Below are 27699 nucleotides of genomic sequence, written 5' to 3'. Positions count from 1 at the left end.
CACTGCATGCTTTAAACAGTGTGAGCCTGCTAAACATATTTTTCGATAGAAATGTTGATAGAAAGGGCGGAGAAGGGGTTGATTAGGGTGACCAAACGTCCTGTTTTTCCAGGGCATGTCCTGTTTTCAAGTCCTGTCCTTAATATAACAATTTTCTATCCATACAGTGGGGGCATACTTTAAATGTATTGAAATGAATAAGGAATCTTTGAGTAAACTTCGAGTATCATTTGAGTATCTCATTGCCGGGCCGAGTGTCCTGGTTTTCGGAAATCAAAATATGGTCACCCTAGGGTTGATAGTTAAGGCCTTAGTTTAATCAGGACATTTAAATAGCTTTTAGAAATGTGCCTTAGAAAAAAAAACATTACTGGTGTGCATCTTGAGACAAAACTACGGCAGTTAAAACATGCATTGTAGTTTAGGACTTGGCTTGAGCTTTGTATGTGAAACCGGGGGACAAAGTCACACAGGTTTGGAATGATAATCCAGGTAAGCAATGTCAAACTCTTAAAGTTTCGGTTTTTACAATATTTACAAGAAGAGAGTCAATTTTATAACATTTATTAATGTGAACTGTGCTAAAAGGACAAGATACGGCTTCGTTTCATGTGATTCATTCAGGACACTGGAATGGTCAAATGTCCAATGGGCTAATAAAACAGCAGCAGTTCTCGTGGGCTGCGGGGCCACAGCGGGAAGGCCTGCAGTCGCAGCTGTGTCCAGGCCTGCTGATACGTCCCTGCAGCCTGCTTGTAGTCCCAGTATGTCCTCAAATCTTTTCCACTTCAGCAAGCAAAGAGAAGAAACAAACACATCGATCAGACACAACAGATACACAAACAACACCTGCGCACTGTGGGGAGCGCGCATGACATGTCAGAGGTCAACGCGACTTAAGGACAGGCATGCATGGCGTCACATTTCTGTTTCAAACACAATCTAGGGCTAGAAACAAACTTTACACAAGTTTGTAAACACAGACACAAATGGCTGACTCTGGTTTGAAAACTAAGTATGAATGAATCTCGACAGCATTAAACGTCTACATTAAATACAACAAAAATAAGTCCGTGTCTAACTAGACATGTCGTAGATACTTGATGCCACACAAACATTTGCAACAATAACATGCCTTGAGAGCTGATGCAATTCTCGAGGAAACAGGAGTTCCCCCAGCGTATGCTACGCGATACGAGGGATTCGCTCGAAAGGGAACACAAAATATAATCTAATTGTCACTATAGTCAAAATCCCAGAAAATATCAAGAAATAAATTCTCTTCAATATTGTACACCCCAAGGCTTAAGAAAAATCAATTATGTGATCATTGATTTGGATTCTTTTATTTGATATTGTGATTTAGTGCGGTCAAATCAATTAATCGCGATTAATCGCATCCAAAATAAAAGTTTGAGTTTATATAATATACGTGTGTGTACAGTGTATAATCATTGTTTTTATTATAATTATATTTATATTATATATAAATACACACTCCCACATGTACAGGCAAACCAAAATGTATTCAGACACCCTCAACATTTTCTCACATTATCACAGTTTATTCGCTGTAGTTTAGAAAACGGTAATAAAATATGACAAGAACTCTGAAATTCATCTTGATAATGTCATAACTTTGATAGAAAGGTATCTAATGGATTACAATCAACAAATCAGCTGTTAAATTTAAGTACACAATTAGATAATACCAATTACCAAGCAATGCTTTATTTTGATCAGTCTGTACAATTATTTAACCACAGTCTGTATGATTATATACACCAATCAGGCATAACATTATGACCTAATATGGTGTTGGTCCCTTTTTGCTGCCAAAACAGCCCTGACCCGTCGAGGCATGGACTCCACTAGACTCCTGAAGGTGTGCTGTGGTATCTGGCACCAAGATGTTAGCAGCAGATCCTTTAAGTCCTGTAAGTTGCGAGGTGGGTCCTCCATGGATCAGACTTGTTTGTTCAGCACATCCCACAGATGCTCGATTGGATTGAGATCTGTGGAATTTGGAGGCCAAGTCAACACCTCACACTCGTTGTTGTGCTCCTAAAACCCTTCCTGAACCATTTTTGCTTTGTGGCAGGGCGCATTATCCTGCTGAAAGAGCCACAGCCACCAGAGAATACAGTTTCCATGAAAGGGTGTACATGGTCTGCAACAATGCTTAGGTAGGTGGTACGTGTCAAAGTAACATCCACATGGATGGCAGGACCCAAGGTTTCCCAGCAGAACATTGCCCAAAGCATCACACTGCGTCCACCAAGCCTTCTACCCATAGTGCACCTGGTGCCATGTGTTCCCCAGGTAAGCGACGCACACGCACCCGGCCATCCACGTCATGTAAAAGAAAATGTGATTCATCAGACAACCTTCTTCCATTGCTTTGTGGTCCTGTTCTGATGCTCACATGACAGGGGTCAGCACGGGCCAGCCTTTGCTCCCCATGTGCATTAATGAGCCTTGGCCGCCCATGACCCTGTCGCCGGTTCACCACTGTTCCTTCCTTGGAGCACTTTTGATAGATCCTGACCACTGCAGACCGGGAACACCCCACAAGAGCTGCAGTTTTGGAGATGCTCTGACCCAGTCGTCTAGCCATCACAATTTGGCCCTTGTCAAACTCGCTCAAATCCTGACGCTTGCCCATTTTTCCTGCTTCTAACACATCAACTTTGAGGACAAAATGTTCACTTGCTGCCTAATATATCCCACCCACTAACAGGTGCTGTGATGAAGAGATAATCAGTGTTATACCAGCAGCCATATCAGCCTGTAGCCCAAGACTGGTTTCCCACTGAAGCTAAGCAGGGCTGAGCCTGGTCAGTACCTGGATGGGAGACCAACTGGGAAAACTAGGTTGCTGCTGGTAGAGGTGTTGGTGAGGCCAGCAGGGGGCGCTCACCCTGTGGTCTGTGTGGGTCCTAACGCCCCAGTATAGTGATGGGGACACTATACTGTAACAAGCACCGTCCTTCGGATGAAATGTTAAACCGAGGTCCTGACTCTCTGGTCATTAAAAATTCCAGGATGTCCTTTAATAATGAGTAGGGGTGTAACCCCGGCATCCTGGCCAAATTTGCGCATTGGCCGCTGTCCATCATGGCCTCCTATGCATCCCCATATATATATATATATATATATATATGATTGGCTTCATCACGCTGTCTCCTCTCTACCAACAAGCTGGTGTGGGGTGGGCGTTCTGGCACAATATGGCCGTGGTTCTGGCACTGCCGTCGCATCATCCAGGTGGTGCTGCACATTGGTGGTGGTTGAGGAGATTCCCCCTTTCTATATGTCAAGTGCTTTGAGTGCCTAGAAAAGTGCTATATAAATGTAACAAATTATTATTATTATTATTAATTATGCACTTCACCTGTCAGTGGTCATAATGTTATGTCTGATCGGTGTGTATATATATAATACAATATACAGTATACACTAAAAAAAATTATAAACGCAACACTTTTGTTTTTGCTCCCATTTTTCATGAGCTAAACTCAAAGATCTAAGACTTTTTCTATTTACACAAAAGGCCTATTTCGGTCAAATATTGTCCACAAATCTGTCTGAATCTGTGTTAGTGAGCACTTCTCCTTTGCCAAGATAATCCATCAACCTCACAGGTGTGGCATATCACGATGCTGATTAGACAGCATGATTATTGCGAAGGTGTGCCACAATACAAGGCCACTCTAAAATGTGCAGTTTTACTGTATTGGGGGTCCGGAGGGGTCCAAAAATAAAGTCAATATCTGGTGCAACAACCATTTGCCTCACGCAGTGCAACACATCTCCTTCGCATAGAGTTGATCAGGTTGTTGATTGTGGAATGTTGGTCCACTCCTCTTCAACGGAACTGGGATTGGACTTCCAAGATAATCCAATCCCAGTTTTTGTGTACAGACTGGGGCCGTGCATTATCATGCTGCAACATGAGGTGATAGTCGTGGATGAATGGCACAACAATGGGCTTTGGGATCTCGTCAAAATGCCATGAATAAAATGCACCTGTATTGTCCATAACATACGGGATTCATCCGTGAAGAGAACACCTCTCCAAAGTGCCAGACACCATCGAATGTGAGCATTTGCCCACTCAAGTCGGTTACGATGATGAACTGCAGTCAGGTCGAGACCCCGATGAGGACGACGAGCATGCAGATGAGCTTCCCTGAGATGGTTTCTGACAGTTTGTGCAGAAATTCTTTGGTTATGCAAACCGATTGTTGCAGCATGATAATGCACGGCCCCATGTTCCAAGGATCTGTACACAATTCCTGGAAGCTGAAAACATCCCAGTTCTTGCAGGGCCAGCACACTCACCGGAAATGTCACCCATTGAGCATGTTTGGGATGCTCTGGATCTGCGTTTACGACAGGGTGTTCCAGGTCCTGCCAATATCCAGCAACTTCGCACAGCCATTGAAGAGGAGTGGACCGACATTCCACAGGCCACAATCAACAACCTGATCAACTCTATACGAAGATTTTCTATACGAAGATGTGTTGCACTGCGTGAGGCAAATGGTGGTCGCACCAGATATTGACTTTTCAATGGATTATCTTGGCAAAGGAGAAGTGCTCACTAACACAGATTTGTGAAAAATATTTGAGAGAAATAGGCCCTTAGTGTACATACACTGTAAAAAATATTGTCGGTTTAACTTAAAAAAGTAAGTAACCTGGTTGCCTTAAATTTTGAGTTCATTGAAATTAAAAATTTGAGTTAATACAATGAAGGAAATTGGTTTAATAAATAGAAACTCAAAATATTATTGTATCCGAATCACATAAATATTTTTGTTGTTGTTGTGATAAATCAATTTGGCATGTTTACGCACAATTATGCTTACAAAATCTTTTAATAATATTTGACTAAAGGGTGATGTCGATTCTCAAAAATGCTCATTGTATTAACTCAAATTTTTAATTTCAATGAACTCCAGGTAACTTGATTTTTAAATATTTTTTTACAGTGTAGAAAGTCTCAGATCTTTGAGTTCAGCTCATGAAAAATGGGGGCAAAAACAAAAGTGTTGCCTTTATAATTTTGTTCAGTGCATATATATGAATGAGTGTGTATTCAAATATACATAATAATTATACACAGTACACACACATATATTATGTGCACACAAACTTTTATATTGGATGCGATTAATCGATTTGACAGCACTAGATGTGATATTAATATTTTCTTTTTGCCTTGATTATAATGGAGTTCTGTGATTTTATGTAACAACTTCCTGCCCATGGATTACAGATGCAAATAAGCTATCTAGCTAACTCTGGCACAATATTTGTGTTGTGTCTGGTCTCTGTTAAATAAATCAAATAAAATAAAACGAGTTATAATACTGCTCCAAAACGGTATTAGGGGAGGCGAGGACGTTAATGCAACCTCACACACAGCAAAAATGCATATTTGTACAGTGATATAAACTGTCTTTTGACATTTCAGCACAACACACAAAACTTGGGGTAGAAGCATTTGTGTTTGGGGGCCTATTAATGCTGCAAGTCATCTGGAAATCCAGCCATCATTTTCACGGTAAAATCCTACTGTCAGAAAAATGCAGAAATCCTTTGTTAATGAGATTGTGCAAGAGGACGGACGCGGGGTGATGGATTTATTTGCACATGGAGTGCATATATAACTGTGTGTCCTGGGATTTTTGTGGATGGACCATTGTTCTTGGCTCTTGTGTGAGTCTGTCAGCGGTGTAACAAGAGCTGGACGCTGGGCAGGATCACTTCAAAGACACCAGAACTCTGAACAGAAGAACACTGTTCCCTGAGGTCAGAACTAACAAAGATCTACTGTTTAATAATCATGCTGCTTTACACGAATAAAACACACCTATTATTAGATATATAACACAAATGTACAAAAAATTGTGTCATTTTACACAGTGATTCAGTAGTCTGAATCCAAACAGAGTAATGAATCTGATTACCACAATTTACCTCAATATCGATTTATTGAGAGGCTCAGGCTAGTTGTTGCATGGGAAAGGGCTCTAAGTTGGTACCCATGAGTCAAGAGTCTTATTACACACATCATGCTTGTTTTCTCTAGAGCGGTTTGTATGTTGGTGTCATTTTTCAGCTGAAAACTGACAACATTTTCCTGTTATCACTGTAAAGCTGCTTTGAAATAATCGGTACTGTATAAAGCGCTAGAAATAAAGCTGACTTGATTTGACTTTTGAATGTCATCATAGTTTAGTAATAACTGTAGGCTAAACATGGGGACAATAAAACCACACTGGGAATTATTAAGACATGGGTATCATTCATGAATGTTTGCATTTAGTACATTACATTTTAAAATTTATTTACAATTTACAATTTATTTGTGTTCATTGAACTGTATTTCTCGTTCAAAAGCTACAAGAACTACCGAATAGAGGAAGTCAAGTCACATTTATTTATATAGTACTATATAGAAGTACTATATAAAATATTGATAGTTTTAAAGCAGCTTTGCATTAATAAACCGGAAAATAACAGTGTTAAAGGAACCCAACAGTTGAGTTTTACCGTTTTCGAATCCATTCAGCCGATCTCCGGGTCTGGCAGTAGCACTTTTAGCATAGCTTAGCATAGATCATTGAATCTGATTAGGCCGTTAGCATCTCGCTCAAAAAATGACCAAAGAGTTTCGATATTTTTCCTATTTAAAAACTGGACTCTTCTGTAGTTACATCATGTACTAAGACCGACTGAACATGATATTACGCAGCGCCTGAAATAGGCTAACTTCCGTCAACATAACAGGGTTTTTCCTGGGTCAAAAAAGGTCTTCGGTGGTGGCTGACAGACATGGTCATCCATACACACACACACACGCACGCACAGTAAAAAAGTCCCCTACCCACGTGATCTGCAAGCGCAATACTGACAATACATTTTAAATAAATTCAAAGAAAGTTTGTAACTTTTGCTTATCTTATTTTGATCCCACATGAAAAAATACTGTAGTATATTATAGTAAAATTACTCTAGTAAATACTATAGTGTTTTTGAACCGTACTATAGTAAATATACTACAGTAAATTAACAAAGTGTAGTAAATACTATAATATACTATAGTATTTTTTCATGTGGGATACCTTGAAGTTTGTTTTTGTTCCTCATTTTTACACTATTTACTGATAATTGTTTTGGTATATAATCATATCAATATTAAAAAGTAGTAATAAAAAAATGAACAAATAGCCTAATTTTCTGCCATATACAATTTTATAAAATGATTAGCTAGCTAACAACAACTTTGTTCTGGGTTCACCTCACTCCAGTCTAAACTAAGTGATTTATAGGCTATTTATTTTACTACACATTATGAACATAAATAAGCTGAAAGACTGTGGATAATTAAAACTAATTCTTACACCCACTCTTGCTAAATTGTGTAAGCACACTTGTGTTCTCATTTCAGACGTGTTCAGAGTAAATGATTAAACTGATTTGTTAGTTCAGTGTTGGACAGATCAGTTGTTCTAACCAGTCGTTAAAATGATTCGGTTCAAATGAGTCATTAGGTGGCGAATCGGACATTAGCAGACGCTTTGTGTGCGAATCCCGTCTGTTAGAACATTGCGAAAGATTTGTCAACACACAGAAAACACTTCATAACCGGATAGGATTTGTTTCCCGTTTATTGAAAGTATGGTTTATTTCAGCTGGTCAGAGAATCAGTCAATGTTTTTTGAGCGCATTTCACACCCAGCGGTAATTAAAGGAAAACATTGTCTGATAGCGCCACGTGCAACATGGATTCGGTCTTCCGGCCTTTTGATTTTGATTAACGTAATATGTGTAATATTAGAAAGCTAAGAATGCTTATTTTAAAGACAGAGAGTGTGCGCGGGGGAGGAGCTCTGATCGTTCTCTCTGTCACTCAGTTACAAGCGCAGCATTCTACATCATTCATAAATCACAATAACTCATCAAATAAAGCTTTGGCGGGACAAAAATTTGTTTTGGCGGCCGCCAAAAAAATTTCAATGTAGGAAAAACCCTGCATAACCAATGTGACATAACCATTCTGGGGACTATTTTCAGGTGCTGCGTAAAATCATTGCGCCGCTGCACTCATGGTACGGCACAAAGTTCCTTGATTATTACGCAGGAATGAGAGTATAGTTCCTAGCCATATCGGTCTAGAAAATCGCAACTTTTCATTTTCCATTGGTCTTAGTACACGATGTAACTACAGAAGACAATAGTGACATTATTCAGCTCAAGTCAGTTCAGTTCAAATAGCGTTGATGTTGCCATGTTAGTGTCAGGTTAGGTAATAAAATGGGATGGCAAAATGGACTTAAAATAAAAAAATAAATCCACCTTGAGAAATGTTTACTAAATAATAAATATTCTGAATGATATCAATCAACAATCTGACTTGTGATGCTGCCTGAATCATAGGTTGCGTTCACACTGCAGGGCTTAATGCTCAATTCCGATTTTTTGAAAAAATGCGATTTTTTTTGCAAGGCCGTTCACATTTCCAATTAAATGCGACCTTTTGTGATCTCCTGTGTGAACGTGAAATGACCCAGAAGTGACCCGCATGCGCAGAAGAGTACTCAACGGTCAACGACGTCACTTGTTGTTTACGGAAGTAGCCAAATATGGGTGTCAGCATTGGAGTTCGTTTAGCTTTATTAAAGTTATTTTCGCAACGGAGCCATCACAACCTTCTCATGTAAAGAAGAAAATTAAAAAAGAGGAGGAGAGCAAGGTTTTTGGCCATGGCGTTTTGTGGAGCAGTGGTAGCAACGTCGGTACAGAGAAACGTGTGTGTGCGGAGTCGCAGCCAGGAGTGGTGGGATACTGATGTGAGATTGTGAGTGGCTTTACTGATACGTTTGTCGCGTATCAACGACGTGCGGGTCGGATACATGTGACCTGGCAGTTCAGACTGAAGACGCATTTAAAAAGATCGGATATGTATCGGATTTGGACCACATACCCAAGTGGCCTGGGTCGCATTTGAAAAGATCGGATCTGTGTCGTTCAGACTGTCATGAAAAGATCAGATACAGGTCGCATAAGGGCAAAAAAATCGGAATTGGGTCGTTTCAGCCTGCAGTGTGAACGCAGCCAAAATCACATCATGTTTGTTCATTGGCCAGAGGAAAACTGACCCTAGTTTTTTTTCTCCATTCTGTCACCTGATGGAGTTTGGTTTATTGCCACTGTCGCTTGCACAGTTGGGGACAGTTAATATTCAACAATATTATTGAATTGAACATTTTTGATGATCTTTACAGTTATTGAATGGAACTGAATCAACACTGAACAGACTTCAGCTGAACAATGACACTATTGTCTTTTTAGAGCTGCGTTTCGGCAGAATTGAACTCTGTTTGCATCACTAAATCATTATTTTCCTGTTATCACTGTAAAGCTGCTTTGAAACAATCTGTATTGTATAAAGCGCTATATCAATAAAGAGGACTTAACTTAACTAAGGTCTATATGAAAACACTCACCGGAGGGTCTCTGGAAGCTGAGAGTCTTCAGTTGCTGCCACCAGTTTCAGAAACGAATGAAAGAGCTCCACTTTACTGATTAAAGACCTACATATGGAGAAATATAAAAACAAAATATGCCTGAGCTCAGAGCTAGTTATTGTGGTGACTGAATGTTTTGTGATGACATTGTCGACAAAGTGACATTAAAGGGATAGTTCACCCAAAAATGCAAATTACCCCATGATTTACTCCCTCTCAAGCCATCCTAGGTGTAGATGACATTCTTCTTTCAGACGAATACAGAGTTATATTAAAAAAGGTCCTGATTAATCCAACTATAATGGCAACCCAAAATTTGAAGCCCAAAAAAGTGCATCCATCCATTATAAAAGTGCTCCACACGGTTCCAGGGGTTAATAAAGGCCCTCTGAAGTGAATCAATGGGTTTGTGTAATAAAATATCCATTTTTAAAACTTTATAAAGTGAAATATCTAGCTTCTGCCAGATCGCCTTCCCCCAAACGCAGAAAGTGTAACGCCTCTCGCAGTTCAAAGCGTTTACGCTACATCTGACGTCATCTTCACATGTTTTCAGTAAGTTGATATATTTTATGTTAGAACGTGCTAAATATGGATATTTTTCTTACACAAACCCATTGATTCACTACAGAAGGCCTTTATTAACCCCTGGAGCCGTGTGGAGCAGTTTTATAATGGATGGATGCACTTTTTTGGGCTTCAAATTTTGGGCTGCCATTTACTGCCATTATAGTGCTTGGATTAATCAATCCGGGCGCGGAAAGTGAAGTATACCCCGGGCTTTAATCTGAAAGAAGAAAGTCATATACACCTAGGATGGCTTGAGGATGAGTGAATCATTGGATAATTTTCATTTTTGGACTATCCCTTAAATCATGGGGTCATTTTCATTGTTGGACTATCCCTTAAATCATGGGGTAATTTTCATTGTTGGACTATCCCTTAAATCATGGGGTAATTTTCATTTTTGGACTATCCCTTAAATCATGGGGTAAATTTCATCTTTGGACTATCCCTTTAACCAGGCTTCATTCCGAATGCATGCAGCACAACATCTGTGCGACTCACGAATATGTTATTTGTAAACTTATTTGTTATCATGAGATCACCTTGCTTGCAATGTGCCCAAAGCTTTTTTCGTCACTCCCTGTTTATAGCCGTTAGCAGTGACATCTAGAGGCTGCTGGGACACTGCACACCAGCTGATGGCTGCAAGAACATTCATAGTTTTGTTAAGTCAGGAAAGCAGGACATTTATTTACCTTATTTAACTAAACTAGGCCTTACTATACAATATTTGCAAAGAAAATGGATGAAACTGATAGTAAATTTGAAACATAACAGATCAAAGAGGATCACTGACTTCTGAGTGTGTTGAAAAGGAAGTTATGACGTTCGCTCGGCGACTGCTATGACACTTCTTCACACTGCAGTGAGAGTACAGCGTTTCTGCTAACTAAAACCGGAAACCGAGAGTAACGCAGATATGACGCAATCGACAGGCGACTCCCTCAAACACATAGCTCACACGTCCCGGTTCCTTGGTTAAAGGGTTAGTTCACCCAAAAATGAAAATTCTGTCATTAGTTACTTACCCTCATGTCGTTCGACACCCGTAAGGCCTCCGTTCATCTTCGGAACAGAAATGAAGATATTTTAGTTGAAATCTGATGGCTCTGAAAGGCCTCCATTGGCTCAATGGCACGGTTCACTCTCAAGGTACTAAAGACGTCGTTACAAAGTCCATCTCACTACAGTGGTTCTAAAATAACTTTATGAATCGGCGATAATAGTTTTTGTGCGCAAAAAAACCCTAAATAACGACTTACATAGTGATGACAATTTCAAAACAAAGCATCATGAAGCTTCGAAGCGTTATGAATCACTGAGTTGATTCAGCGGTTTGAATCGCCAAATTTCAGCAGTTTGACACGCGATCCGAATCATCATTCGGCTCAGTGATTCATAACGCTTCGAAGCTTCATGATGCTTTGTTTTAAAATCGGGCTGACGGGTGTCGAACGACATGAGGGTAAGTAATTAATGACAGAATTTTCATTTTTGGGCGAACTAACCCTTTAAATAACAATTTCTCACGATTTACAAAAAGTTGGAAACATTTGGGATATTCTAAGTACTCAACTGAACAAAATATATAACACTGGCCTAGTGTTTTTTGGATATTTTACTGCAAAAATCCTACATTCAGAGATTCAGTACTTCCTCCACCACTGCATCTTAGTAAGATACAAGTCAACATTTGAACTGTTTTAAAGTTAATTTTTTTTTGTTTGTTTTTTTTACATTTGTATAATTAGATATTTGAGTAAGTTAAAAGTGTAATTCTGCAATTTCTCCAAAAATATCCTGTTGTCACTGGCGCGCAATGAATTCTGGGGTATGCAAAGCTGCGAAGGATCCATCTGTTGTATCGAAGGACGCATTTGAAGGAGCCTTTGAATTGGGACAGCCTTTGTCACGCCGAGGTGACGCAATCAGTCTTTGAATGCCACCCTCATAGGATCTAGCATCTGAATTGAGCATTGGGCTTAATAACATAAGTAATCTACAGAAGCAGTCAAAAGGGCTGCAGGGATGATATATTTCTGCAGGCCAAAACCCAGAAAATAGTTTGCATTTTAGCATTTCCTTCATCTCAAAATCAATGGGTTTTGAAAAGTGTTTTTGGTTAAATGCCGGGAAAAATGGTCAGTGGTTAATGGTCTTATTTCTTAAATATTCTTATATAGTCTTTTCTTCCCTGTTGCGATGTATATGTGCCACAGGACTTGATTTGGTCCATGGGAATTTATTGGATAGTAGGAAGTTGGGCATTGCTAACTAAAGCCATTTCACACAGAGATTCCAGAAAATACACTGACAATGTTTCCCGGGATTTGTGCTGCAATCCTTTTCTTTTTTCTTTTTAATTTCTAATTCACAATGTCAGTGATTCTCTGGAATCTGTGCATCCGTTCACACACATCCCGTAAGGATAAGGATGTTATGTGTAATGTGTCCGCAGCGTCTTGAGTTTGCTTATGATCTGCAATTCCTCTCGAGAAACCATGCTCTTATTTATTTATTTTTTATTCGATTCAGCATTGAGCCTGCCTTTTGTTCCGGGAATGATCCCAGCAATGTTACCATCCCGGGACGTGTTTGCGTTCACACAGAAGGCACTCTAGCAATTTTATCTAGCAAAAAACACTTGCGTCGCAACTGCCGTGCCGTCACATTGCAGCGGGTGTATGATGTGTGAAAGGGGCTTAAATGGAGGCAGATCTGAATATATTTCCTGAATATATATATATATATATATATATATATAAAAAAAAATATTACTACAAATTTTACTCACTGCAGCTATCAAGTGTATCACATGCAGATGGTTAAAACCTGACCCTCCATCATACAATGTCTAGATTCAAAAAGTATGGGAGTTGTATGAAATGGAAGAAATCACATATGCGTTATGACTTCAGAAACTATGTTTTTAAAGAGGTGGGCTCTTGTAATGATTTAATACTCCAGTGATCATGAGCTATACTATCATATCCACCCTGCGTTCATCTCTGCCTTTCTCCATTATTTTTATTTTAGTTTATTTATTATAATTTTTCTCCCTTTCCTCCCCCTGTACTAGGTGTATTTTCTGTATAATGTGTACGACATAATTAAGATTGAACAAGTGCCAATGTTGTTGGCAAGTGTTTAAATGGGATTATGAGAAGTTGTCGGCCGAACATGATCAAATCATCTAGTCCACTTTCACAGCTACGTTGTTTATAATCACGCTCTTGCAATCTATTCTAACTCAAACTTTCAGGGAAAATGCTTTTGTAAATAAAGACTGAAAAAGTTGTCTGAAACTTAATGATGGTGAGATTGAAGACGTGGGACCATGTCTCGTTCATTTTGCAGGTTACAACTTACAGGTTGGCCAACAAAAATACGTCATTACTGAAGTGCTCTAATAATTTTACATTTAATTCTAAAATATTATCCGGTTTGGTGATGTCACATGATGTAAAAAGTAATTATTTCCACTTTTAAATCGTCAGTTTTTAATCATTATAGAGGACAGAAAAGTTCCCCTATATAAAGAATTCATCATATACACTGAGCAAGGCCCAGATTTTTGAATTATTAAGGAATTGTTTAGCTTATCACAGCCTGCTCAACACGGCTCTAAGAATGATATATGACATACATTTGCAAGAAAAAGTATGTGAACCGCTTGCAGAATCTGTCAAAATGTGAACAATTTTAACAAAATAAGAGAGATCATACAAAATGCATTCTTTTTTATTTAGTACTGTCCTGAATAAGATATTTTACATAAAAGATGTTTATATTTAGTCCACAAGACAAAAAAATTGGAAGAGCTGGAGGAAGTGTCTAAGGAGAGGGAAGTCTGGCGTCTCTGCTTAGACTGTTGCCCCGGATAAGCGGAAGATGATGGATGTTTGTTTTTTTTTCATTTATTACTGCCCTTCAGAAGCAACAGAAGATACTTCCATGTTTCCCAGAAGACAAATTAAGGTAAATTTACCGTGATCTTCAAATTCAATACGTTTTCACCCGCCAGCTCTTAATGCAACGTGTTTCCTTCTGAACCATCAGTGAATGTTTCAACCTTTTTTAATAGTTGTGTTTGACTCCCTCAGTCGTCCTCAGTGTGAAAAGATGGATCTCAAAATCATACAGTCCCTGCTGGAAAGGGTTCAAATATGCAAAAGATGCTGGAAAACTGAATAATTTGCAGGACCTGGAGGATTTTTCTGAAGAGTGTTGGTCAGTTTAAAGGTAGGGTAGGTAAGAATGATCTAAAACACTTTTGTCCAAATTTGTTTAAACTTTCTTTATATGTCAATACATAATTAAAAAGTAAGTACTCTGAAAAAGAGAGTATAAAAATCGAGTGACTCTAGACTTTTTAATCTGCAATAAACACCGCTCATTATTTTCGTTCGGGCCGAATCAAGTGATTGGCTTGGGCGACTGTCACTCTCTCTCGCTACCATGGCTACCGCCGCTTTTGCTCCAGGATCTGCCCACATGCGCCCCAGTGTTGCCGAGTCGGGCTACTTCAAACACTGTTGCCGCGGGCTGTTTTTCATGTCCGCGGGTTGAAGCGACCCCAATTATGTGTTATTTTGCGATAACAAATGCGATTTTTACCGGAGAAACACGATTGGGCTTGTTTTGGCTAGTTTCTCAAGTTGATCGCTGTCGTGTTGAATTTCGCAAAATGTAACTTTAGATAACAAAATGCATGTGTAAAAGCTTGTACACCGCATCCAGGAACTTTTTTTAGAACTAAGTTAGCTTTAGCTACTACCCTCTGTCTAAACTCTTTTACCATGTTCACCGGGAACTTTACCTGCACGTTTATTTCGGCCCTTAGTTTGTTTTTATATACTCTACCAATGTTTATGTTGATGTTTTTATCTTGCATCTGTGTGTGTCGTAGACACTGTGTTGTGTGTGTATTTTAAACTTTACCAGTATCGTTATTCTAGCTTGATAGTGAGTACTAAAAGACATCTTATTTGTTTATATTCATAATGATAAAGTTAGATTTTTTATTACATGCGATTCTGACATGATGTCACTACATGCACTTCTTCTCCGCTCGCCTCGGGTAAATAATGCGTCTTTCAGCTGAGCTGATCGTGGTCGGCGTAGCGCGTTCATGTGTTTTGGGGGCGTGGCTTTGGAAAGAGTCCAGAAGGGAGAAGGTGGAGTGAATGGAAATAATGAGCTGTCTTTAAAACAGTCGTGAGAGGTCTACAGACACTCAATTTTTATACTTTCTTTTTCTGAGTACTTACATTTTAATTATGTCTTGATATATAAAGAAAGTTTAAACAAATTTGGAAAAAAAGTTTTTTAACCAAATCCTACCTACCCTACCTTTAACTGCTCAGGACAAACAAGGGACTCATGAACAACATCACAAAACCCACACACATCCGTGGATCATCCAGGCAATGACAAACAATATTGAGAATCAATGGTTCATAAACTTGTAATCATTTTAACACGAGTCATTTGAATAAATTCAGCAAATGTTTTGTCTTGTGGACTATATGTAAACATATTTTATGTTTATGATAGTTACACAATCAGCTGAAACAGACGGGCCATTATGATCCTGCCTACACCGTCACGTCACGCTGCGTCAAACGCAAAGAAGACCCATTATAATCAAGACCGGGCGCAGGAAAGAAGAAACACCAAATGACGTGTCCGATGTAGACAGGGTGTCACTGTAGTTGTGAAATCTGCTTTGGCATTCTGTACACTTAATACATTTAAGATTAGGCCTAATGTTTGAAAAACGAACATTGTGAAAACACTCGTCTACACTGGCTCTATTTGCTTTTGGCGTAACATGCCACTCAGGATACAAGCCTGAAAGTTTCCAGCTGAATTAATTGCAAAAATGTGTGAAGAGTTACACAGCAAAAAAAAAGAAAACAGATGAATGAATATGTTTGTGTGCTCACCTGCCCCACAGGGAGATATTCTGCCCAGTGTGTGTGTGTGTTTGGACTCGATGTGTGTGTGGTTGTGAGTGAATTCCAGACTGGCCTGCAGAAGCTCTGGAGCACGTGCGGAAAAACCTGATGGCAAAGCCCTCACATGAGAACATCTATAAAGAGATGAAAAGTGAGTTTTAATTACAAAACAAACAATTTTGATTTCATGTTGCCTTTAACATAATTTGGCAGTTTTTATGTCATTCCTCTTCCTCTTTACGATAATTTAAATAAATAAAAAATAAAATAAATTTAAATGATTGTAAACTATGTATATAACTGTATTCAATTTATGTCAAATTATTACTTAATAATATTTATTATTAAATGGTAAAAAAAATGTTTTATTGTGTGTTAATTTTTGTGTTTTAATGGGCACACAGTGTTTGCATAAAAGTTCTGTATGTTAAACTACTTCAAGCTCAGATTAATATGCAGAGACATCAATATATACATTTAAAAAAATTTAATAAAGCATTAACTATATATATTTTTTTTTAAATTAGCAACATCCAGGACAGTTTTTGTTCTTCGAAATTCAGAATTTTGTGTAGGGCGGCAAGAAAAACAGAGAGATCCCGGTTCCAATCCAAGACCCTCTGGAGCTCTAGCATGTGGAAAACTTGCACTATTAAAAATGGAGGGTTTATAAGGTCATTTCTGGCTTTTTGGGTGTAACTCCTAATAAAAGTGAACACTGGTTGAAAATCAGCATAACCAGAAAAATGGAAAAAGAACAAAATCTGTGAAAACATGGAGCTGTTTCCACAACACCTGAACTAAGACAAAATTCCAGTTTAAGCATAACGGCATTCCAAAAAAGACAAAGAAATGTGATCTCTGGTTAAGCTTCTATAGATGACCTGTATCCTGTGTGTCTAGGAGGCTGGGACTTAACTAAACACACACTTATGGCTATTACAGCACAAGTGTTATTTGAGCAGTGTGGAGGTAACTCTCATTTAAATGTGTATTTAAAATGTATAATATGTGCCCAAACCCATATGTGTGCTTATGTGTGTGTGTGTGTGGGGGGGGGTGGCAACAAAGATGGCAATATTCGAAATCCTTGTCCTTGTGGAGACATTTTTGGTTTTGGTCTGTGAAACTACCTCGTTACCCAGTTAGGCCAGAGACTCGAACCTTTGCCATTATAAATTGACCCTAAAACTGGAACTTTGAACAATCTTGATCATTACATTTGGACAAGTCTAAAGTACAAGAATCTGCTAAATGTTTCTACACTCACCTAAAGGATTATTAGGAACACCATACTAATACTGTGTTTGACCCCCTTTCTCCTTCAGAACTGCCTTAATTCTACGTGGCATTGATTCAACAAGGTGCTGAAAGCATTCTTTAGAAATGTTGGCCCATATTGATAGGATACCATATTGCAGTTGATGGAGATTTGTGGGATGCACATCCAGGGCACGAAGCTCCCGTTCCACCACATCCCAAAGATGCTCTATTGGGTTGAGATCTGGTGACTGTGGGGGCCATTTTAGTTCAGTGAACTCATTGTCATGTTCAAGAAACCAATTTGAAATGATTCGAGCTTTGTGACATGGGGCATTATCCTGCTGGAAGTAGCCATCAGAGGATGGGCACATGGTGGTCATAAAGGGATGGACATGGTCAGAAACAATGCTCAGGTAGGCCGTGGCATTTAAACGATGCCCAATTGGCACTAAGGGGCCTAAAGTGTGCCAAGAAAACATCCCCCACACCATTACACCACCACCACCAGCCTGCACAGTGGTAACAAGGCATGATGGATCCATGTTCTCATTCTGTTTACGCCAAATTCTGACTCTACCATCTGAATGTCTCAACAGAAATCGAGACTCATCAGACCAGGCAACATTTTTCCAGTCTTCAACCGTCCAATTTTTGTGAGCTTGTGCAAATTGTAGCCTCTTTTTCCTATTTGTAGCGGAGATGAGTGGTACCCGGTGGGGTCTTCTGCTGTTGTAGCTCATCCGCCTCAAGGTTGTGCGTGTTGTGGCTTCACAAATGCTTTGCTGCATACCTCGGTTGTAACGAGTGGTTATTTCAGTCAAAGTTGCTCTTCTATCAGCTTGAATCAGTCGGCCCATTCTCCTCTGACCTCTAGCCTCAACAAGGCATTTTCGCCCACAGGACTGCCGCATACTGGATGTTTTTCCCTTTTCACACCATTCTTTGTAAACCCTAGAAATGGTTGTGTGTGAAAATCCCAGTAACTGAGCAGATTGTGAAATACTCAGACCGGCCCGTCTGGCACCAACAACCATGCCACGCTCAAAATTGCTTAAATCACCTTTCTTTCCCATTCTGACATTCAGTTTGGAGTTCAGGAGATTGTCTTGACCAGGACCACACCCCTAAATGCATTGAAGCAACTGCCATGTGATTGGTTGATTAGATAATTGCATTAATGAGAAATTGAACAGGTGTTCCTAATAATCCTTTAGGTGAGTGTATATGTTCATGTACCTTGAAATAGTTTTTGTTTTTCAAGCAGCTTGGTCTGTCCTGAGCAAAAATATAGTGCTGCAGCCTGCAGGCGTGACGTCAAACCCCACAATACTAATTCGAACCGCCAGTGGTTCCTTCAAGATTTTCCTATGGGTTTCTATAATGGGGTTTTTACATTTATGAGTAAAACAAGGTATTTGGTAAACATAAGTTGGTGATACTTGGGCGTTTCTTTCTAAAGACGAAATTGCACACACCCATATTGAAAACGCAAATTTTAAAGCTGTTATGTTTATTTGATAAAAAAACGTATGTTTCTAATAGGTTTCTAACTAGATAAGAATGTTTGGGGTGTGAGTGTGTGCAGTTTACGTTGTAGAACCAAACGTCCAAGTATCGTCAAGTTATGTTTACCACAGACCTTATTTTACTCATAAACTAAAAAACCCACAAATCTTGAGGGAACCACTAGCGCATTAGTCCTCCTGGTTTTGACGTCACGCCTGCAGCCCTCTCTTGAGGTTTCCGTAAACACCTGTATAGAGACAGAGCGACACGCATCATTATCTGAAGACCACGCCCACCAGGGGGGAAAACATGTCCTGTACCGAAACGGTTCAGTACAAATACGTGTACCGTTACACCCCTAATATATATATATATATATATATATATATATATATATATATATATATATATATATATATATATATATATATCAGGCATAACATGACAAGGGGTGGGCGATATGCCAATAATATCATATCACGATTTTATCACAATTCTTTTTCATGTTGGTTTTATTATTTTGCAAATGTATATTTATTACATATACACAACATAATATACAAATGAAATAAAAAGTGCTTTATTTTGTCATGCAGCTACAGTAGGTGTATTTAACAGCAACATTCAAGTAAGAAATTAAATGAACAAATATAGAAATAAAACACTATAGACCTCACTGTATGTATAAAAGTTCTCAGTCAAGAGCAGTGAGTGATTTTCTCTTTGTTTTGTTGTTTTATTATTAACATTAAAGGGATAGTTCCCATTGAAAATGATGTCATCATTTACTCTCTCAAGTTGTTTTAAACCCGAATGGGTTTCTTTCTTCTGTTGAAAATAATACTTATTTTGAAGAATGTGGGTAACCAAACAGTTCTCCAGTGACTTCCATAGTATATTTTTTAATATGTAAGTCAATGGGAACTAGCAAATGTTTGGTTACCCACATTCTTCAAAATATTTTCTTTTGTGTTCAGCAGAAGAAAGAAATGAATACAGTTTTGGAACAACATTAGAGCGAGTTAATAATGACAGAAGTTTCATTTTTGGGTGAACTATCCCTATATGGACAAGCGATAGCATGACCTACACGCATGTTTAATATGGACTGCTGTCAAGACCTGTACGGGGTTTCTCTTACATGATTACTTTCACTTTAAACATAACCAACTTTGTTTGTGCAAAGGTGGTGTATATTCGAGTATACATGCTCTGAGTGTATGTGCTCAGAAAAGCGCATGTTAGAACAGCACATGCAAATAATGAACTTTTGTGAACGGCAATGTCCTGTGAGTGTAACTCTACCTCTGCATAAACATGTGATGTGAATGTACGTCGTGTTGTGCAGTATGTTGAGACGGAGACGCCAGAACTGAAACTGATAGAATGCACTGTAGCGCCATACTACCATATTTCTTCAAAAGCAGATCGTGGACACATTTTAATCGTCCACGATCAAAAATCAACATATCGCACACCCCTAGTTATGTCCCCTGACAGGTGAAGTGAATAACACTGATTATCTCTTCATCACGGCACCTGTTAGTGGGTGGGATAAATTAGGCAGAAAGTGAACATTTTGTCCTCAAAGTTGATGTGTTAGAAGCAGGAAAAATGGGCAGTCATAAGGATTTGAGCGAGTTTGACAAGGGCCAAATTGTGATGGCTAGACGACTGGGTCAGAGCATCTCCAGAACGGCAGCTCTTGTGGGGTGTTCCCGGTCTGCAGTGGTCAGTCTCTATCAAAAGTGCTCCAAGGAAGGAACAGTGGTGAACCGGCGACAGGCTCATGAATTTAGGAAATTGAAAATGGTCAAATCAGCCTATACTGGGCCACTTGAGATTGACTGAACCAACTGTAAAAATACTAACTTTAATACCTTCCAACAGACTCGCGTGGTAGCCAGGCGTCTCATTCAATGGCGAGCTCAGTTGACGCTGTGTGCTTCAATATTCTGAGGCAAGTGCTAAGATTCCGATTGGCCAAGAGAAAAAGTGCTAAGATTCCGATTGGCCCAGAGAAATGTCAATTATAAGAATTATCCAATAATGTTTCGCAATTCTAGCCTGCATTGCATGCAGATGAAGGGTAGCCTACACCCCCCCCCCCCAATTCCCGATTGACCAAGAAAACGGCGATCGTCGCCGAAAAACGACAAGTTTGCAGGTGTGATGGTAGTATTGCAACACTTACCGTGTTTTCATCGCTCTCTGCATTGCCTGATGGCTGTACGGACCCTTTCCAACCACCACAGAGCTGAAGTAGATCGGCCCTTGCAGGTAATGAGACAGCAGGGCACCCTGGAAGCCCAGAACTCCCCAGCGGGCAAGTTTATCACTGCACGAGAGAGAAAGTGTGCGATCCCCACGGCCCGGCTTCACCCGCAAAACCCCAACATTGTGATAGAGTAATCCAGCCTCGAGAGGGTCGGTCGGGCCATCAGGGACACACTTTGCCCCAGTGCGATGGAGGTCAGGCCGTTTCTTTACATTCGGTTGATAGTGCGAGACTTCATTTAATTGATTACGCTCTTTGTTTTCTGTTATAACTTCATGCTCATCGGCATCCCCCGATTTTCTACATGATGAATGGTTGTCACTTGTCTTCATTCCAGGACCCTGTCTGGTCTCCTCTAACTCACTCTCAGCGTGTCGCTTCAGGCCTCGTCTCTCTGATTCTTCATTCTGAATTGCCTTTACTGGCTCGCAGGGCTGCGCTTGACTGCCAGTCATAGGGAATATGGAGGCATCGCCACCTGAGGATACATTAGCAAAGCATTGAGTGACAAGATACACACATATGGACACTAGGGGTGTAAGGGTACACAAACATGATGGTTCGGTATGTACCTCGGTCACATTTCGGTACAGCTGGGGGGAGAAAACTAAACACAAAAGGGAACTAACATGCTGTCGACCCTAAATGCCTGAGCTAAATGTAATGCTCCGTGAGATATTCTCAAGCTGTTTTATTGATATCTTTCCACAGTTGAAACACTGGTTGAGAGATTACATGTAATTATATTGATCGATCTGCGTTTTTAATGGTAGCAAACAACGTTGCATTACCGTGCGCTCCCACTTCTGGATTTGAGTGTGGATTATGGGATTAAATTCCCGCCAAATGTACAGCGGTCACGGATCAAACAATAATAAGCGTGATTTCAAAATTTAAAAACACATGTACACATATAAAAATCATGCAAAATATTCAGAATAGCAAACAACGTGGTCATGGATAAAATTATTATAACCATGAATCAAAAAATTAAAAGTGCATTTAAAAAATAACAAACATGAATCAAAACTTTAAACACATTAAAAATTATATTGCACAAAACTTAAACTTGGTTTTATTACTCTGTGTTTAAAATTTTCTGCTCATATTTAATTTTTTTATACACGTATAAATGTGTGCTGTTTTTCTTGCGTTCTGCGTTTGCTTTTCCAAATCTTGCAGTTCGAGTTTCATGTAAATTAAGGCAGGCTTAAGCGTCACCATTGGTCCACTAAATCTAGATTGACAGCTCCCTCTCAAGCCAATCAATCGAAGAGGGGAGTTGACATCACAGCCACGTTGACGTCCCGGTTCGGAACGAATACATGTACCATTACAACCCAAACAGACACTCAAGATATACACACACATATACACACTCACAAAAGTGCAATGTAGTGTTGTCAAAAATATGGATATTTTGATACCAGCTGCCTGTTCTCGTGCTCTAATCTCGCCGACAGTAGCTATATTTCCATCCAAAGTTGCGAATGTAACTTATGCGCAAATTTGCAATATTGCAAAAAACATTTGCGAATAAGCATCGTTTCCATCCAGTGAGTCGAAGACTTCCTGATAAACTACCGCTAAAAAATCACTAAGAAACATAGGAGAAGCCACCATATATAATAATTTTCAAATGTAATAAATTATTTGCGTCTCAGAGAAACTTGTGCGTCTCAATAAACTTGTGGTCTTGCTTTCAGAGGCAGATGCTGCTGTTTGGGAACGCAGTCATGCAAGACGGTTCTAGGAGGGAAATATACCGAGCATCTTTGACAACAGACTTCTGAATGACCAAAACAGCATTTCAGATCCTGTGCAAACAAGATTTTTCCGCTGGTTAGTACAGTTATGCTGTTACATTGCGAAAGTTACATCTTTTTTTTTTATGTGCATTGAGGAATTTATTCGGTAAATGCATTTCCATCATAGTTTGCATGCAGGTTCTGTCAACACTGCAATGGCTCCCTATTAAAGGGTTAGTTCACCCAAAAATGAAAATTCTGTCATTAATTACTTACCCTCATGTCGTTCGACACCGGTCAGACCTCCGTTCATCTTCAGAACACAAATGAAGATATTCTAGTTGAAATCTGATGGCTCTGAAAGGCCTCCATTGGCACAATGGCACTTTACACTCTCAAGACCCTTAAAAGCTACTAAAGACGTCGTTACAAAGTCCATCTCACTACAGTTGTTCTACAATAACTTTATGAATCGGCGAGAATAGTTTTTGTGCGCAAAAAACCCTAAATAACGACTTAAATAGTGATGACGATTTCAAAATACGGCCTCATGAAGCTTCGAAGCGTTATGAATCAGTGAGTCGAATCAGCAGTTTGGATCGCCAAATTTCAGCAGTTTTTTTGCGGTTTGACACGCGATCCAAATCATGATTCGACTCACTGATTCATAACGCTTCGAAGCTTCATGAGGCCGTGTTTTGAAATCGTCATCATTATATAAGTCGTTATTTAGGTTTTTTTTGCGCACAAAAACTATTCTCGCCGATTCATAAAGTTATTTTAGAACCACTGTAGTGAGATGGACTTTGTAACGACGTCTTTAGTGCCTTTTAAGGGTCTTGAGAGTGAACCGTGCCATTGTGCCAATGGAGGCCTTTCAGAGCCATCAGATTTCAACTAAAATATCTTCAACTAAAAATATCTTCATTTGTGTTCCGAAGATGAACGGAGGTCTGACGGGTGTCGAACGACATGAGGGTAAGAAATTAATGACAGAATTTTCATTTTTGGGTGAACTAACCCTTTAAACATCGTATAAATTTTAACATTTTGCTAATTACTTACAAAGCACTAAATGGTTTAGCTCTCCAATACTTGAGCGAGCTCTTAACGCATTATACTCCATCACGTCTATTGTGGTCTCAAAACTCTGTCCCCAATGTCACATCCCTGAAGAAACCTGTTCCGTGGAGTGACAAATCACACGTCTCTGTTTGGCAGTCTGATGGGTCGGATGGGGACGGTACCTGCCTGCCTGCATTGGGCCAACTGTAAAGTTTGGTGGAGGAGGGATAAAGGTATGGGGTTGTTATTCAGAGTTTGGGCTATACTTCCAGTGAAGGGAATCTTAATTCTTCAGCATACCAAGACATTTTGGACCATGCTATGCTTCCAACTTTGTGGGAACAAAACAAGGTCCATATAGACATGGTTGGATGAGTTTGGTATGAAAGAACCTGACCTCAACCCCATCAAACACCTTTAAGTTGAACTGGAACGCAGATTGAGAGCCAGGCCTTCTTGTGATGAAATAAAAAAAATAAAAAATAATGTCCAAAAACTTTTGTCCGACGGGTTCGAGGGCTCCAAGCTCAGAATTTAGCCCAAACCCAGAGTCTCCCCCGAATCTCCGGCTGGGCCGAGAGTGAGGAGTCGGGGTGGCGGAGGGATGCAGAAAGCTGTCGAGGTAGGTGAGCCGGCTGTGTATACTGTATATACTCGAGCTGATTGGATAGTGCTCTACCCAAACTTTATTTATAAAAGATCATTTGTCCCTTGAATTCTGCAATCTCTCAAAATGCAGACATGAAAGAGGCTGACACTAAGCTGAACATATACTTGTTTAATTAGTGACACTTAGCCTACTTTTTAAAATCTTTATTTGACTATGGCAAAATTCTTATTTTAAAACCTTTCTTTGAATATGGTAAAATTATACCTCTTTCTACAATATTTGTATAATTAAATCACTGACAGAGACTCCTCCACTATCAGCCAATCACTATGGCCATAGCTAGTAGGCATGATGACATCATCCATAGCAACGAGGTCAACCCCGCCCTTAAAGAAATTTGTTTGTTTACTCGAGGTGAAAAGAACAAGAAGAAAGTTTGTTCTGGCCAGGACATTCCATTCTTCACGAGAGAAGCAGGTGCCGCACATTTACGTTTCTCCGCATTAACCCCGCCCACTTTAAATCAGACAATAGTTCTCGGACAACCACAAGAAAAAGGTTCAGCTCAGATGATGTGTCAAAAACAAGCTGCAAGAACTCCCAAACTGGGAGTATGTAACGGCCTTTCCTTTTAGCTTAAGACTTCTCTCTATTCCTTAGTAAAAGTTGCTCTCTGCAGCTTTGTGAAGAGGATTTAAGAGAAAACTCTTAGCTAAGAACTTTTACTGCTATTTAGGAGAACTCTTAGTGCTAAGATAAAATGTTTCGTGAATACGGCCCCAGACTGCCTAGAAAGACATTTTATAGGCTTATTATATTGCTGGTATGCCTACTTAAAAAAAGTTTATTTTATCTTTTTATTAATTTCTTGTCTTTTGTTTATTTTATTAGTTTGACTTGCATAATTGCTTTATGACTATAAACAATAAGAAGTTTGCAATTGTTTTGATATCATATTTATAATCAATGTTGTATATAAAATAAGTAAAAGCAATAACCTGTTTTTGCATGTATTTATTAGTCTGTTTTGTTATTTTGTAAGAAATCCTTATTAGGTGCATGGCACCAGATGTGAGCCTCCATGGCTATATCTTACAGGCCTACTGTTACTGTACGGGATATGAGTGGAGGGAGTTTGGGGCCCACACCAATGTTTTTTCAAGGGGCACAGGAGCTATTTCAAAGTCATAATGCAATGGCTTTATTTAACTAAACAAATAGTTACATGTAAGACATAAAGCTGGACTCACAGGGTGTTTGACTGGTGAAGAAAAGGAAAGAAACTCCCGGTTTAACTGCCCATTTTCCCTCGTCAGTTCCTGGACAGAAGACCTCAGAGCTCTGGCCACTCACAGCCCTGTACAGCTGCTCCGTCAGATACCTGAGGATAGAAAACATCAGTGTGGCTGAGCAAAGGCTCCAATGCACAGATTCATTTATACTCGTATTCCTTTAAAACCCATTTAGTCCCAACAGTGTGACCAAGAAGAAGCACATTCTTTTCATTTGAATTTTTACATCATTGGTGTCACATGAATAGAGCCATTTCATTTTTGTTTGCCCCTTCAGAAAAATTACATCTGTCTATAATTCACATTATAAGACTGCTTTGATTTGAAAGTACTGTTACATTAAATTAAAAATGCATTCATGCTTGAAATAACATGAAATACCTAATACTTAGACAAGACTATTTAGAAGCAAAACTGGGTAAGATTATAAGACTTAAATTATACACTATATTGCCAAAACATTGCCGACACTGGACTCTATCTCGAATCATACTTCTCTGTCTGGAAATCCGATGGATAAATCTGGGTTTGGCGGTTGACAGGAGAGCGGTACTTGCCTGACTGCATTGTGCCAAGTGTAAAGTTAGGTGGAGGGGGGATTATGGTGATCATTTTGGACAATTTCATGCTCCCAACTTTGTGGGAACAGTTTGGGGATGGCTCCTTCCTGTTCCAACATGACTGCGCACCAGTGCACAAAGCAAGGTCCATAAAGACATGGATGAGCGAGTTTGGTGTGGATATATATATATATTAAATTAACTATCAACAGATTGATGATTGGAGTATGAAAAATAAAATCCTCTGTCAACAAGTCTTAATGTCTTATACTATATGGTTAGTTCAATTTTTCATTTTAGAAACGTTTAGATGTTTAGTAAAATATATTTGTTAAAAACGATTTGTTGCACTGTAAAACATTAAAATAGTCTGACCAAACTAAGGATTGCATAAAGTAAAACTTTGAAATTTGGTCTAGATTTAGACACAGCAGTTTTAATGGGTTCCATTACAACAACACATGGTCTACAGCCATCTAGAACAGGTTACAGGACATAACATGTCAAACCCATGTACAAATATAGAATGGTAAACAAATAAATCCATCAAATATGTCAATAAGATATGTGTACAGTGAGCAACTGTCAAGGATTGTGAGGCAGGATGTAAGAAGTTTTGTTTGTGAATGATGTCAAATACCTGACACACCCCCTTCGAGCAATAACCTCAGCGTGACTGTCATTCAGAACATCACCTGCAAATCATCACAATACAAAATATATGAGATTGCAAAGTAGGTTTGCTTTTTACAAATTGTTTAAATCTTTTACATTTACCCTTCATGCTCATAGCAGACTGGCCGATGCATTTGGTGCCCGTCCCCAAAGACACAACCTGCTTGTGAACTGAGATCAAACGGTTGGGAAGACATTTTGAAGTTTTCATATCACCATGTTTATTAGATGAGCACTTAGTTGGTCGGTATTGCTAACCTGTCTTCTGGTCTGAACTGTCAGTCAGCAGAATTACAGCAGCCAGTAAAGTCCACTCTCTGTCCGTCTCTGGCTTTCCTCTTTTGGGTAGTTTATTAAAGTGATTATAACACACACTGGCTATTTCATCGGGACTCCACATGATCTGGTGTTAACTTATACCTGAAGAGTAGAAATTCAAGATGAAAATGACCATGTGTTTTACAACATTACAATTAACGCAGTATTTGTGTACTCACACTTAAATGCCTGGCTAACACTCATGCGAGTTACGGATGCAAATATAAATGCAGTAGGTCATAAATGTGTGCTTTCTCGAGTCTTTGGCAGGAGTCTTACACCCACAGCAGAAGCAGAATATCAAGATTTCAAAAT

At 39.2% G+C, this 27699-nt stretch overlaps 1 protein-coding gene across 1 annotated transcript; it reads right to left on the bottom strand.

The window, feature by feature from the left end:
- Positions 1-549: 549 nt before the first annotated feature.
- Positions 550-27699, bottom strand: adat1 (adenosine deaminase tRNA specific 1). The gene is made up of 10 exons (XM_079809685.1): positions 27564-27699; positions 27325-27486; positions 27169-27237; positions 27032-27086; positions 25790-25920; positions 21033-21594; positions 16058-16203; positions 10652-10751; positions 9522-9608; positions 550-786 (listed from the first exon to the last, which is right to left on the bottom strand). The coding sequence occupies exons 2-10, from the start codon at positions 27464-27466 to the stop codon at positions 654-656; spliced, it is 1425 nt and encodes a 474-aa protein (XP_079665811.1). The 5' UTR covers positions 27467-27486; positions 27564-27699; the 3' UTR covers positions 550-653.

The sequence above is a fragment of the Gobio gobio genome (genome assembly GCF_949357685.1).
Source record: "Gobio gobio genome assembly, chromosome: 25".
NCBI classification, from domain to species: domain Eukaryota; kingdom Metazoa; phylum Chordata; class Actinopteri; order Cypriniformes; family Gobionidae; genus Gobio; species Gobio gobio.
The sequence above is the reverse complement of the archived record's forward strand: the minus strand, read 5'-3'. Positions and strand labels throughout refer to the sequence as shown.